This window comes from Diceros bicornis, chromosome 13 (genome assembly GCF_020826845.1).
Source record: "Diceros bicornis minor isolate mBicDic1 chromosome 13, mDicBic1.mat.cur, whole genome shotgun sequence".
NCBI classification, from domain to species: domain Eukaryota; kingdom Metazoa; phylum Chordata; class Mammalia; order Perissodactyla; family Rhinocerotidae; genus Diceros; species Diceros bicornis.
The window spans coordinates 47,699,929-47,714,573 of record NC_080752.1 but is presented as its reverse complement, the minus strand read 5'-3'; the positions used below and the strand labels follow the sequence as shown (position 1 = coordinate 47,714,573).

The following is a 14,645-nucleotide window of genomic DNA, read 5'->3' as shown; positions in this document are numbered from 1 at the left end:
AATTAGCTGTCCCCGCCCCCCACCCGCCGCAGGGACCGTAAGCAAGACCTAGATGTTGTTCCGTGCGCAGACCCTGAAGGAACAGCTGGGTTTCGCTCCCCTGGGAGAAGGAGAATAGTGGGGGCGGGGAAGGGGTCCTCAGGCTGGAGGCCAGGCCCCGCCCCTCCTCTCCCCCGCCCGCCGCGGGGGCGGAGTCGCTTGGGCCCCGCCCACGGGGCTGGGAGGGAACCACGGCCGCCGGCCGCTCGCGCTCGGCTGGTTCCGGGTTGAGAGGCTGCGCTCGGACCGGAGCAGTGGCCGCTGAGCTGGCGAGGGTAAGGGGCCGCGCCGGGAAGGGTCTTGGGGCCGGGAGCGGGCAGCTGAGCGTGCTCGCACCCCTCCGCTCCTCTGCCAGGCACAGCCGCGGTGCGGCTCCGCCAGGCTTCCCTCTCCCCTAGATTTCCCCATCCCTATCTTCTCCCCCTCCCCCCACCGCACCCATCCCGGGAGTTCAACCCCCCCCAAGGCCTCCGCCCCCCTCCTGGATCCCTTTCTCCAGGCACCCATTCCTTCGGGCTGTCCCTTCCTCTAGAACCTCCTTGCCGGGAGACCCTTCCCTCAGACACCCACGGCCCCCTCCCTCCAGCACCCATCGCTCCGGATCACCCACTACCTTGAGACCACCCTCCCGGGCTCGCATCCCGGGTAGTCTCTACCCTGAACCCCTTCTTCGAGTTTTTCGAGGGCAGCTCAACAGCCCCCCTTCCCGGACAGCCCCCCTTCCTTCTCCTGTAGCTCCTACTCCTGCCTCTCCAGGCCTGCTCCCCGCACCCGTCCCTCGGTGCTGCCCCCGACAGCGCCGCGCTCCCTCAGCCGCCCCCCTGCATCTCCGGCCCCCCTCCCCGCCGCCCCCGGCGCCATGGCGTGTAGCCTCAAGGACGAGCTGCTCTGCTCCATCTGTCTGAGCATCTACCAGGACCCGGTGAGCCTGGGCTGCGAGCACTACTTCTGCCGCCGCTGCATCACCGAGCACTGGGTGCGGCAGGAGGCGCAGGGCGCCCGCGACTGCCCCGAGTGCCGGCGCACGTTCCCCGAGCCCGCGCTCGCGCCCAGCCTCAAGCTGGCCAACATCGTGGAGCGCTACAGCGCCTTCCCGCTGGACGCCATCCTCAACGCGCGCCGCGCCGCGCGACCCTGCCAGGCGCACGACAAGGTCAAGCTCTTCTGCCTCACGGACCGCGCGCTGCTCTGCTTCTTCTGCGACGAGCCCGCGCTGCACGAGCAGCACCAGGTCACCGGCATCGACGATGCCTTCGAGGAGTTGCAGGTGCGCGGCCCGGCTGGCCTGGGGAGGGGGCGGAGCCGGGCCAGGGGCGGGGTCAGGGCTGGACCGTGGGCAGGGCCCAGTCAGAAGTGTCTCGGGGCGGGGCCGCCGGCAGGGTCAGGGCCCTATCAGATTAGTACGGGGCGGGGACAGGGCGGGATCGCGGCGAGGGGGCGGAGTGTTGGGGCGGGGCCTTAGGCGGTCTGTACTGGGCGGGGTCCGAGGTAGACCTGAAGTGGGGGTGGGTCCGCGATTGGGATAGGTCACCGGTGGGGTGGACAACAAAGATCAGAGCTGGACCAGTTACCAGGCTGGGGCAGGGTTGGGGACGGGGCTGAATCAGAGTTGGGCAAGGGCCGGGCCACTGTCAGGGGGTCTTGAGGGCTGGACCTGTAGACAGGGCCCGCATGAGAATGGTTCAGGGCAGAATTAGGGACAAAGACAGAGATGGGGATGGGAACACAGCCAAGGCTAGGCAGCGCGGGGGGGGCCTCCATCCAAGGATGGGTCAGAACTATATGGAATAGCTCAGCTCTCGCAGGCTTGGTGGCAACCATGCGGCGGGGCTCCATCAGGTGCATCAGGATCCTGGGGGCAGTACCAGGGCCAGATTGTACTGGGCGGGTAGGATTAAATCTAATAGAGGGTCTAAGTTAGGGTCAGCAAACTACCGAGAGGGTGGATTTGGGAGCCAATGGCTAGGCTAGGGTGTGTGAAGGGTGAAGGCTGGGATCAAGTCCAGAGACTGTAAGATCCATTTTGGGTTTAAACCAGAGTACAGGCTATGTTGAGAATGGGGCCAGGACTTGAAGATTCGAGATTTGGAGAATAAAGCCCTGAAATGAGGTGATTGGAGAAAAGGGAGCAGGTGGACCTCTAGGAGTCTCCAGGGGCTTTTGATGACCTCCTTGGCACCCACATCAGGAACTTTGAGGACTAAGTGGAACAGTATATGCAGGATAACATGAGCATAGTCAGCCTAGGACTATAATTGGTCTCCCTTAAACCTTCCCATCTTCACTGACCAACTCCTACTCAACCCTCAAGGCCCTGTGCAAACGTCCTCTCTGTGTAAGCCTTCCCCAAGCTCCACTGGCCAAAAAAATAGCATGAGAGCCGCATTTTCACAAATGCTCACTGTTAATAAGTGTAACGTTTTAAAAAGAAGTGTTCCAAGATCAACTGTATTGGGAAATATACTATATTCTCTATCCCCCCATCCCCTGAGGATTCAAAGTGTGCATTTGCATAGTAAAGGCTTGGAGAAATCTTATCGCAAAGAAACCCATTTTACTGTATTTAATGAAATGGTTCCCAAGCTTACTTGAGCCTGGAATCTTTTTCTCAAGCTAAACCATTTAAATCCAGCAGCCCCACGTCTCTGGCCTTGGAATCCCAGTCTCGCACACAGTTCCCCAGAACAGGGACAGCCTCTTATTCGTCATATCTATGACCCAAACCTGGCACAAGGGCTGGCCCACAGTATACACCAGTGAAGGCAGAATGAATGAATAAATGAGTGACCGACCCTGGCCTGAGCTGGCCCCAGACTGTGGAACCTTTGGAAGCGAAGTTTTTTTTTTTAATTGAGCTAAAATCGATCTATAACATTATATGTTTCATGTGGAGAACATTTTAATTCAACTTCTGTGTATGCTACAGCATGCTCAACACCAAAATCTGGTTACCATCCATCACCATACAATTGACACTCTTGACCCATTTCTCCCTCCCCCTTACCCTCTGGTAACCACCAATCTGTTCTCCGTATCTATGTGTTTATTTATCTTCCACATATGAATGAAAGCATATGGTATTTGTCTTTCTCCGTCTGACTTATTTCACTTAGCATAATATCCTCAAGGTCCATCCATGTGGTCTCAAATGGCAAGATTTCATCCTTTTTTATGGCTGAGTAGTATTCCATTGATATCTACCACACCTTTATTCATTCATCTGTTGATGGACACTTAGGTTGTTGGAAGCAGAAGGTTTTTGACTCAAACGTTTTATGAAAATGCAGTGGGCTAACTCGGGAGCTAATGAGCATCCTGACCCTCAAGACGCTTAAGCAGGAGCTAAGTAACTCCTTTCTCCCGTGTTGTAGGGGGTCCCCCCATATGTGAATCTCTGTGAGTCGGCCTGCACCTAGCAGATGCCCATGGAGATGAGAACTGGCCCCAGGAGAAATGGCCCCATGTTCCCCAGCACCCCTCCCTGTCCCTTTCATCCCCAAATCATGACTGACTCCCTTCCTGTTCTGGCTGTCTGAGGATGGAGGCCCCCTCAGAGGGTGAGCAAGGGCTGGGGGCTCTGCGAGCTTGCACAAGGCTGGCGTTGGCCCTCCACCCCCAGAGCCCCTTCTGTGTCAGGCACTGGTGTCCCCATCTCCCCATCTGTGAAGTCTCATAAACAGGGAGGAGAAAAGAATCTTTGAGGACTGGGTGCAGGTTGTGAGAGTTTGAAGGGACTCTGTCTGAAACCATCCGTCCAGCGTCTTCATTCTATAGATGTGGAGACTGAGATCTGGAGAGGTGATGGGACTTACCCAAAGCCACACTGCCAGACAACGAGAGGGCCAGGCTAGAGAGCACAGCCTGACCTGGCCAGACCCCTCCCCTGCCGCTCACCCGCTCCTCTCTCTGTCTGACTTTCTAGCTGGAGAGGCCTCTGCCGACCGAGCCTTGCTTCCTCTGACTGCAAACCAAGAAATCAGAATTATTGTTTCAGGTTTTTGCAGTCTATTCTGTGTCCTGGGGAATGCAGGAGAAATTGAACGTACATTTTCTCCAAACGTTATTAAAAACACTTTCATGGGGCCAGCCCAGTGGTATAGTGGTTAAGTTCACATGCTCCCCTTTGGTGGCCCAGGGTTCGTGGGTTTGGATCCCGGGTCTGGACCTACACACTGCTCATTAGGCCATGCTGTGGCGGCGTCCCACATACAAAATAAAGGAGGATTGGCACAGATGTTAGGCCAATCTTCCTCACCAAAAAAAAACTTTCCTTCTTGGGTGAAAAGAAAAACAGGACTGCTACTCACTTACCCTCTAGTGTACTGTCCTGGGGTCAGACCCACTTGAGTTCCAAACCTTCCTTCAGCACTGCCTGTGTAACTCAGCAAGTCACTTCAGGTAAGCCATGATGCTCTCATCTGTAAACTGGGGTCAGGATGGTTCTTTCCTACCAGGATTTTCCTGAGGCTGACCTGAGATGAACCTGCTATTTGAGATGCCCGGCACATGGATGGGGCTGGGTCAGCATGCACTCCCATCCTTGCTTCTTCTACCTGTGAGAACTCATGTGCCCAGCTGGGTGAATGCCCAGACTCGCCTCTCTTGCCTGAGAAGGAGGCCTTGCTTTGCTGCCTCCTTTGGGCTTGGCAAGAAGGTGACAGAGAAACATCCCTCCCCATTGGAGAAGTGAGCACCTGGGTGAGGTTCGAGCCACTCCCCACCCCCACCTGCCTCTCCCTCCTGGTGAGGAAGCAGGACTCATTAGCTCCTTATGCACTGGGAATGAGGCTGAGCCTGCCCGTCACACCCCCTCCTCTCCTGGCAGCTGGCGGTTCATCCCCAGGGCTCTGGGAGCCTGGACTCGGGCCCCTCTCCTGGAGAATAACAGACGCAGAGCTGGCAGGGCCTTGGAGATCATCTGGTGCAACCTTCACTTGACAGATGGGGAAATGAGAGGAGGAGGGAGGGGAACTTGCCCAAGGCCTCGAGGCCAGATGATGCTGGGCCTGGGCTCAGCCAGTCTCCTCACACCCCGCTTAGCAGTTGACCTGGAACTTTTACATGTATTGTAAATCCTGGAGGCAGCAGAGCAGAAAGGTTAAGAGCTCTGACTTTGTACTTGGGCAGCTCCCATCCTGGCCCCTACTGTTTTCTGCCTGTGTGACCCCAGGAAAGTTACTTACCATCTCTGAGCCTCAGGTCCCTCACTGACAGCATGGGAGCAATGGGGTTAGGATTAAATAAGATGACACTTGCAAGAGCTTAGTACTGCACTTGGCACCTAGTAAGCACTCAATAAATGACAGCTCTAGTGTGTTACATCGTACTCTGCACTGTTGACATTTGGGGCCAGATAAGTCTTTGTTGTGCGAGGCAGTGCTGTGCATTGTTTAGCAGCATCCCTGGCCTCTACCCACTAGATACCAATAGCACTCACCCTCCAAGTTGTAACAACTAAAAATGGCTCCAGACTTCATCAGATGTCCCCTGGGGTCCAAATCACCCCTGGAGAACCCTGACCAAGAGAAGTCGTACTCAGCTTTCCAGGCTCAGCTCAAATATCACCTCTGCCGTGAAGCTTTCCCTGACTTGCCAAGCAGAATTGCTCTGTACTCCAGATTCCAATACTGGGGTCAGATCCTGGCATCATTGATAAGCCGTGTGTCCTTGGTCAGGTCGCTTCACTTCTCTAAGCCTCCGCCTGCTTATCTATAACAAGGGGAGCTTTCTGGGAGGATGTTGTAAGGGGTAGGGATGCTGTATCAGATGTGCCTGATACTGTGCCTGGAGCATGCAACAATTTTAAAACATCTTTATTTTTTACTATAAAATTAATATAATAAACAGAGCTATATAATGTAAAAATTAAAATCCCCCCGTAATCCCATCCCATAGGAAAACATGGTTAGAATTGCTTTACAGTTCTACAGAACTTTTCTTGTGTAAATAGCATGTGATTGTGTGTGTGTGTGTGTTGGTGTCCCTTCCTTTTTCCTTTTTTCACCGCTGAGCACCGGACGACACAGCAAAGGGGAGGGAGGGAGTCCCATCTCAGAAGGGGTTGGGGCTTCTCAGCAGTGCTTACTGAGCCCTAGCCCAACGCCTAGGACTGTGCTAAGCACGTTTCTCGGATTACCTCATTTCATCTTCCTAACACCCTGCCGACTGGGTACTGTAATTTAATTTGCTCCTTTTACACATGAAGAATCAGAGGCATTCAGTGACTGGTTTGGTCACCGGGCTGGTAAATGGCAGGGGCTGGATTTGAAGCCAGTCTGATGAGGCCACTCATAGCCTCCAAGCTGCCTCTGAGGGCCGGTAGTGTCTCCTCCACCCTGCCTGTCTTTGTATTTTGAGTACTCAGCACAGGGTCAGACTAAGGGCACTGTCTGTGCCAGCTGATGCGCCGAGGGCAGGTGGCTGGATGTCATCTTGGTCAGGCCTGGCACCGGCTCTCCGGCCATCTCAGCTTCCTAATCTCTAGCGAAGGGGTTGGATTCAGTCCCAGCCACCCCCTCCAGGCCTCATGTGACCATTGGAGCCTTTCCCAAGGTCTTCTTCACGCCAAGGGAGACAGTGGTGGATCAGCCTTGGATGGGAGCCCTGACAAGCCGGGCATGGTGCGATCCAGAGACACTGAGGCAGCCACACGGGGAAAGAGCTGGGTTCAGGGACGGGGTTCAAATCCTGCCTCCGGTTCTTCCAACTGAGTGGGAGGTCCTGCCTTCTCTGCACCCTTTCCCAATCTGGGAAGCGGACGTAAGAACAAGACTGTTAACTTTATGTGTAAAGGCACTTTATTTTGTACCGTGGACAGGGAGGCAGCCAGGTTGTCCATGTCCTGGGGAAGCAGCCTCTGCTGTTACTTTTCCCCGGAGAGGGCAGGATTTATGTGCAAACAGCAGCCTCCATGGGGGCGAAACTGGCTGAGTCAAACCAAGGGCTGGCTTTTGGCATCTCCACTTCCCTCTTCACAGGTGTCTGTGGGCAGCCAGGAATGTCCTGTTCATCCAAGACACCTTAGCTGAGCAGAGGAGAAACTTAGAGTTGATGTGGGGGCCCCAGAACATTTATTTTATAGAGAGCAAAGGATCTGGCAGGGAATGACAACAGGGGAAATAATAACCATTATAAAAAACAATAGCCAAAGTTTATTGGGCACTTGCTCTGTGCCAGGTGCTGTTATGGCATGAATTCTCACAACAGCCCTTTTTCCTTTCCCTCCTCCCTGAGTGGGACTAGGACCAGCACCATCTCACAGATGAGGACACTGAGGCTGAGAGGTTCAGTTACTTGCCCAAGATCACACTGCAAGGAGGAGGCAGAGTTGGGATTCAGACTCGAGTCTCTCTGGCTCAGAACTCACCCTCCTCACCAGTACCCTAACTACCTCAGGCAGCATCTGAATGGGGAGGAACCTCAGAAATCATCCAGTTCCCCCCCTCCCCACTTTCCTGCTGGGGATACTGACTTTCCCAAAGTTGGTCCAGAGCTCAGCTCCCAAACTCTCAGTCCAGTGGTGTTTTCACAGCATCATTTACCTTCGGGACTGGGAGCTCTGCTTGGACACGTGGGGTGGGTGTGAAGAGTTTGCAGGTGGGTTCCATTTTGGATTCAGGGATTCACTCAGTAATTTCTTCAGTTGGCATTCCTGCTGTGGCTACTGAGGCCAGGCCCTGTGCGGGGCCCAGGAGAGAACGGAACAAGCCCTGGCCATGCTGTGGTTCTCTCCCCTGCTCTCTTTTCTTTCCCTCTCTCTCAATTAATCCTCACAGCAACCCTACGAGTTGGGTCTCATTGCCCCATTTTACAAATGAGGAAACAGGTTCAGAAACTGCCTAAGGTTACACAACCACTAAGTGTCCCTGAAGCTGAAACTCACTCAGGTTATCAGAGTCTGACCAGGAACAGGCGTGGAGGTGAGCAGGTGGTTTGTTGTGGCCAGAGGAGAGGGTGTGTGAGGGGAGGCGAGAATGGGAAAGGGAGGATCGACCAGCTCAGGAAGGGCTTGAAATGCACCACCGCCCACCCCAAGGACCCTGGACTTGATCCTGAAGACGCTGGGGAGCCAGGAACAGGTTTGAGCAGGCGAGCGTGGTCTGGCCGGGTCTGCGTCACGGGGCAGTGTGCAGGTTGGACTGTTGAGAGAGCCTGGAGGCAGGAGCCAGCCAGCGAGCCTTGCCAGTCTGTGAGGCTCAGAGTGGACAGGGAGGGGTGGGGCTCAAAGATGGAGAAGGCATACAAGAGTTCAAGTCTGTTGGGGGGAGCAGGAGCATCAGGGGTTGAAGAGGGATTTGGAGGAAAGGAGAGGAAGTTCAGTTTGCTGTGTTAAGATTTCTGGCATCCTTGGGTCAGAGAGGGGAAGAGAGAGCAGTACCAGGGCATGGAGAAGGGGAGAGGGCCTTGAGGGCCTAGTGTGTGCCGGCGTCATGCTGGGCCTTTTCGTAGGGGTCATCTCGTTTAACCTCATCACAACCTCATGAGTGCCTCTTATCCCCATTTTACAGATCAGGCTCTGAGAGGCAGGAAGAAGTGATCTGCCCTAGGTCATGCAGCTGGGATTAGAGCCCAGGTTTTTCTGACACCAGAGTTCATGCTGTCTCCACTGGGCAGCACTGCCTGGTGAGGGGGGTGAGAAAGGTCCCTGAAGCCAGCGCGAGCTGGCTTCCTGCAGCAGCTTTGTCCTCAGGGCCGGGAGAGGGGTGGCCTCACAGGAGGGGAGGTCTGACCTTGGGGACGTGTGAGCCCTGGCTCTCTGTCCTCCCACAGCTGCAGCCCCAGTCCTGGCATCTTTAGACCTATGGGAGGCCCAGAGCCTCTCAGCTGACATAGCTGCATAATTGCTGCTCAGGTCTGCACCAGCCCTGACTCTGCCTCACCCCCTCCAGAGGAAGAGGGAGCCGTGGCTCTGCCCTCTGAGGTGCGTCCCTCCCGTCCCCTCTTCCTGCCCTGCCCCAGCTCTAATGGGGCCCTGCAGCGTCCAGCTCCCCCAGGCTGACCTTCAAGGTCTCCTCCACCCCCCACCCTCACCCCAGCCAGCTCCACTGGCCTTTCCAGCTTGTGACTCCACCCACCTTCACATACCTGGCTCCGGCCAACCCCAGCTGCCCCCCACTTCCTGTACACACCACGTGTGCCCCTGCTGAACTAGTTCTCTGCACCTGGAATGCTCTGGCCCCACCCCAGAGACTTGAAGGAACCCTGCCCACCCATCTTCCCTGGTCCTTCCATCAGAAGTCAACCCTCTCCTGGAAGCTCAGTTCTGAGTCCCTATTTCACATATTGTGATTATTATGATGATAATGACAACAACTAGGCGTGACTGAGCGCGTCCTGTGCATCATGTCAGGCCGTCAATTAAGTCGTCTAATCCTCATGACAGTCACAGAGCTCATGTTGCCATTAGCTGCATTTTACAGATTTGGAAACTGAGGTGGAGGGAGGGTGTCACAAACATAGCCAGGGGTGGGTCGGATCCTTGGCAGTCCCTCCAGGTTTATCCTGTTCTCCTTATAGTCTACCTATTCATGTTTCTGTCTCTCCATCTAACAGCATGCTCCTTGAGGGCAAGAACTGTGTCGACAGCCCCCTGAGTGGCTGGCACAAAGTGTGACCATGGTGCCCAGACATGATTACTGTATTGAATTGAGCAGGAGGCAGAGTGGCCGAGCGGTTTCCAGCATGGCTTTTGGAGTCACTCAGAGCCCTATCTCTGCCTTGTATGAGCTGTGTGACCTTAGGCAAGCTGCCTGACCTCTCTGAGCCTCCATTTCCCCCTCTGTGAGATGGAGATGATAAAGGCACTAACCTCCTGATGTTGTTGTGAGAATTAGGTGACCTGACACCTGTGAAATTCACACCCACACCATGCCACCTCCAGCCCTTCTGGTTCTGAGCCTCTGGCGTTGCCAATGTCCTTCCTCCTGGTTAGCTCTATCATTAGGAGTTTATCAACAGCTCCTGTTTCCTGTCTGACCTCTGCTGGGAGTAAATTTTCTGGTTGGTTCTCCTCTGTCAAGCTCTGTGGCCATGGGCCAGTCAGTCCCTTTTCTTGGACCTCAGTTTTCTGTTCTAGAAATCCAGGGGGTTGGACCAGATGGTCCTTGGGGCCCCATCCTGCTCTGGCCATCTGAGGAGGCAGGGAGGGGCCTGGACACAGCGAGGGGTGATAACATGGAGAAGTGACCAAGAAGCCTCATGTGGGACATGGTGGCCACTCCGTCTCCTGAGCACCCAGCATATGCCAAGGTCTGCCCTATGAGGCTAAACATTTTTTACTGTTATCTCATTTCACCCTCCCAACCTTAGGAGGTATTGTTATCCTCATTTCACAGATGAGGGACTGGGGCACAGAGAGGTTAGGGTGCAAGGTTACACAGCTAGTGGGTAGCAGAGCCAGCCTCCTCACCCAGGTCTGTCTGATCCCAGGCCTGGAAGGAGACCCTGGGGGATGGGGGAAGGAGGAGACAGAGCTCAGGCTGCCTCCCAGTCCTGCTCTGTGGGTTATAGGGTTTGGTTTTCCCAAGTTAGCTGTTCCCTCAGGCTGGGTAGCCCTCCTGCAGGGAGCTGCTTGGGGCCCTCTCTGCCCTCCCTCCCTTTCAGAGGTGAGCTCTGACCCAGCCCAGCCTCTTCCCTGGGCTGATTTATTCTGCAGACTCTTACGGAGGTCACTGTTTGCCTGGCCCTTCCTAGGTACTGAGAGTGTGAAAATCTATCAGACTCAGTCCCTGCCATCAGAGCCCACAATCTCGTGGGGGAGACTGACAAGTAACCTTGCAATTAAAATGCAGTGTGCCATATGCAGTGTCTGAGGGCAGCATGGAGAGTTTGGGATATGGAGGTGACATTTGATCGAGGTCTTAAGAGATGAGTTTGAGTCTAACAAGTGGAGAAAAACATGTGGGTGAGCATTCCAGACAAAGGGAATAGCATGTGCAAAGGCCTGGAGGAGAGCACTGCAAGATGCTTAGTGTGTCTGGAGTAGCACTGTCCAATAGAACCTTCTGGGATAATGGAAGTGTTCTGCATCTGTGTGTCTGGTGCAGTAGCCACTCGTCGCATGTGGCTATTGAGCACCTGAAATGTGCAGCTGAGTCCAGTTGGTACAACTGAGGAATGGAATTTTCAATTTTATTTAGTTTTAATTCATTTTAATTTAAAAGCAGTGGCTGGTGGCTACCATATTGGACAGTGTAGGTCTGGACCAAGAGATAAGGCTGGAGAAGTTTGGGGCCAGTGGTGAAGGGCCTGGCGCTTCCTTTTCTTCCTAGATAATGTGAAATCCTACAGGGGGCGAGGGGGGCCGACAGATGCATGGACAGATCTCTCCCTTAGAACAATTATTCCACCTGCTCTGTGGGGCACTTGGAGTGTGAGAGGCAAAGAGGAACCTGGGGCCACAGTCCAGAAAAGAAGTGATGAAACCCAAGCCAGGGGCAGTGGGTGTAGAGAGGAGAGAACAAATTCCAGGGTGAACTTGATGACCGATTGGATTGGTGGGGGGACAGTGACAAGGATGACTCCCAGATTTCTGGCTTGGATGGCGGTGGGGGCTGGGGGTGCCCTTCACAGAGATGGGGAACATGGGAGGAGGAGCAGGTTTGGGACCCCCTAACACTCTTCCAGCATTCACTGATGTTAATGTCTGTGTCTCTGTCTTCCTCCCAACTTGTCTGCACCCCTCCTGAGGCATCACAGGTTGGGACGTGTTGTCCCTCATCCCTGTCGCTGACACAGCACCAGGTGGGGCCCAAGGAGGCCTCAGCACGTTTGTGGAACGGGCAAATGCGTGTTCCATTGCTTCCAGAGCCCAGGAGGAACAGGCAGGCCTGCTCTCCTTGTTCCCTGGCCTTGAAAGCAAGGAGGAATTGGTCCAAGTCCCTTGGGTGCTCTGTGCAATGTGAGGAACGCGGCCTCCAGGGCAGTTTTCTCAGAGAATCAGAAGAGCTGCCTGGTGGCTGGGTCTTTCATGGACCCATGAGGACCACCAAGGGGGAGGATTGTAGCACTTGGCCCATCGCCTCAAACATCTGCGTCTTAGCCACACTGTGTCCCAAGCTGGACAGACCCCAGGCCATCAGGGACGGCTGAGGAGCAGTCATTCTGCATTCCTCGGTGAACAAGGTTCGTCTGCTCCAATGACCCAGATGCACGTGAATCCATTAGGAATGACTTTCAGCTGTTAGTAATAGAGACCTGACTCAAGTAGCTGAAATTCAATGGGGGTGTATTTCTCTCTCATGTAAAACAAGTCTATAGGAAAGGACTCCAGGGCGTGCTGTGCTGGCCAGCTTGCCCTGGTCACTGAGCTGATTGTGCAAATCTCTTCCCAGCTCTGTGTCTAGTGACCTCACGTTGATAGCTTGAAATCATCTTTGGTGGGAGCACTTATACCACGGAAATTGGCAAACACTATAAATTAGGGCTTTTATTTCCCCCAGAAGGCTAAGCCTCCTAGCACATAACTGAGTCCACTGATGGTGTGGCTACCCCAGTTAATCAGGGACCCGGGCTCCTTGCTTCTACTTCCCTGGTTTTAGATTGTGACTTCCGTCCTTATGGTTGCCATATGGCCTGAGATGGCAACCAGAGCTCCAATCATTCTGTCTATGCAGGCTCTCTACTCGCACAAAACAAGCTATTCTTCTGTTTCTATCTAACTCTTATTTTCACGGCTGGCTCCTCCTCATCCTTCAGCTGTCATCTCAGGTGTTACCTCCTCAGAGAAGCCTTCCCTGACCACCCTACCTAAATTCCCTGTCCATCCCACACTGCATTATTTTCTCTAGAGCACAGACTATAATCAGTAATTATCTGGTTCTTTTCTTATTGTCCTTGTTTACTATCTGTCTTCCCCACTAGACTGGAAGATTCCTATAGGCAAGGACTGTGTCTGTCTGGTTCTCTACCATACCCCCGGTGCCTCAACAGTGCCTGGTACATAATAGTTCTTCAATAAATATTCGTGGCATGAATAAGGGATAGTAAGCAAAGATAATTTTGTTTTCTGCGTTCTTCCCTTCGCATGTCATCATGACCATTTTCCCAGGTTGCTACCTAGTCTATAAAATTAGTCGGACTAGATGTCTTCTGAGGGCCCTCCCTGCTCCGACGGATGAATAAGTGGGTGGGAGGTGAGTGAACAGGTAAGTCAGCTCCCTGGCATCACTCACAGCCCAGGCTGACTGGGGAACCCAGGCCCTGCTCAGAGGCCGTTTCCATGGAAATTCATTCACAAACTTCCTTGAGCCCCATCTCAGTGCTGGGCCGTTGATGGGAGCAGGGGATGTGGAGAGGGAACAGTAGGGGCCCACCCTGGAGGACTCATGGGCTAGTATGGGGATGGAGGAAGGACAGACGGAACAACTAGCTATGATACTATGGGCCAAATGCCCCATAAGTGCAGACCGCTGGACCCTGTACTAGGGGACACCCGCCTCCACACCCATTCCTTCATTTGACAAATAATTATGGAGGCCCTACTGTGTGCTAAGCACTATTGTAGGCACTGGGGATAGAACAATGAACAAGCCAGACAAGATACCTGCCCTCATGACATTCACCTTTTAGTGGAGGAGACGAGCAATAAACACACCACCAAATAAATGAGCAAGATCATCTCAGAAATGGCGGAAGGTGCTGTGAAGATCATGAAACAGGTCATGTGACACAGGGTGCAAGGGATGCTACTGTACCTGGGGTGGTCAGGCAAGACCTCTCTGAGAGGCAGCATCTGAGTTGATACATTAATAATACAAAGCTATCACCGAGAGAAAATCGGAGAGTGGAGCGCACCAGCCAGAGGAACAGCAAGTGCCAAGTCACGAGGCTGACACAAGCCCAGAGTGACGGAGGAAGAGAAGGGCACTTTGGCTGGATGGGAGTGAGGGGACAAGGATGGTGGGGACAGGGATGGGACTAGGGTGAGGGAGTGAGGTGCTTGCTTCAGGTGCAAGATTGAAGCAGGCACCCCAAAACTCAGTCATCGAGATGAATATTTAAAGCAATTGTTAAAAGTCAAAACTAATGCAAAAAAATCTCAGGATGAATGAAGTATCAAATTTTTAAATAAAGACACGATCATTAGCAGTGCCATGTTGAGGTGTGTTGGAACCTGAAGCAAAGGAAAACTCAGTCATACTGACCCTGTCCTCATTCAGAACTATATGTTGTCTGTCATGGATTTTTGTTGTCGTTGTTCATTGGTGTCATCATGGCAGAAAACGTGTCATCTGGTGTCAAGTCATGGTCTCCAGAACCAGACTGCCTGAGTTCCAATTCTGGCCTTAGCCTGACATGCTTAGCTGTATCCTTTGGGGCCAGTTTCTTGACCTGTCTAGACTGGTTTCTCCATCTGAAAATGAGGATAATAATAGTGCTTACCTTGGGGTTATTGAGAGGATCAAATGAACCGATACCAGCAAAGGGCTGAGAACAGTGCCTAGCCCACTGGAAGGGCTCAGGGAATGCTGGCAGTTTGTCATTGCGATGGACAGTGGTACAGCCTTGGTTCCCATCGGAGGATTCTCAGCAAGGAGTCCCGGGCAGCAGATCAGGGTGGGGCAGAGCGCATGCGGAGATGGATTGGAGACAGGGAGACCAGAGCT

The 14,645-nt window shown here is 53.7% G+C and overlaps 1 protein-coding gene across 1 annotated transcript in view; it reads left to right on the top strand.

The window, feature by feature from the left end:
- The first annotated feature begins 274 nt into the window (after window positions 1-274).
- The window catches only part of TRIM62 (tripartite motif containing 62), a 31,320-nt gene continuing 16,949 nt past the window's right edge, over window positions 275-14,645 (top strand). The window contains exon 1 of the mRNA XM_058553595.1: window positions 275-1,306. Coding sequence (XP_058409578.1) covers window positions 899-1,306 — 408 coding nt within the window. The 5' untranslated portion in view covers window positions 275-898. The remainder of the gene's footprint in view (window positions 1,307-14,645) is intronic.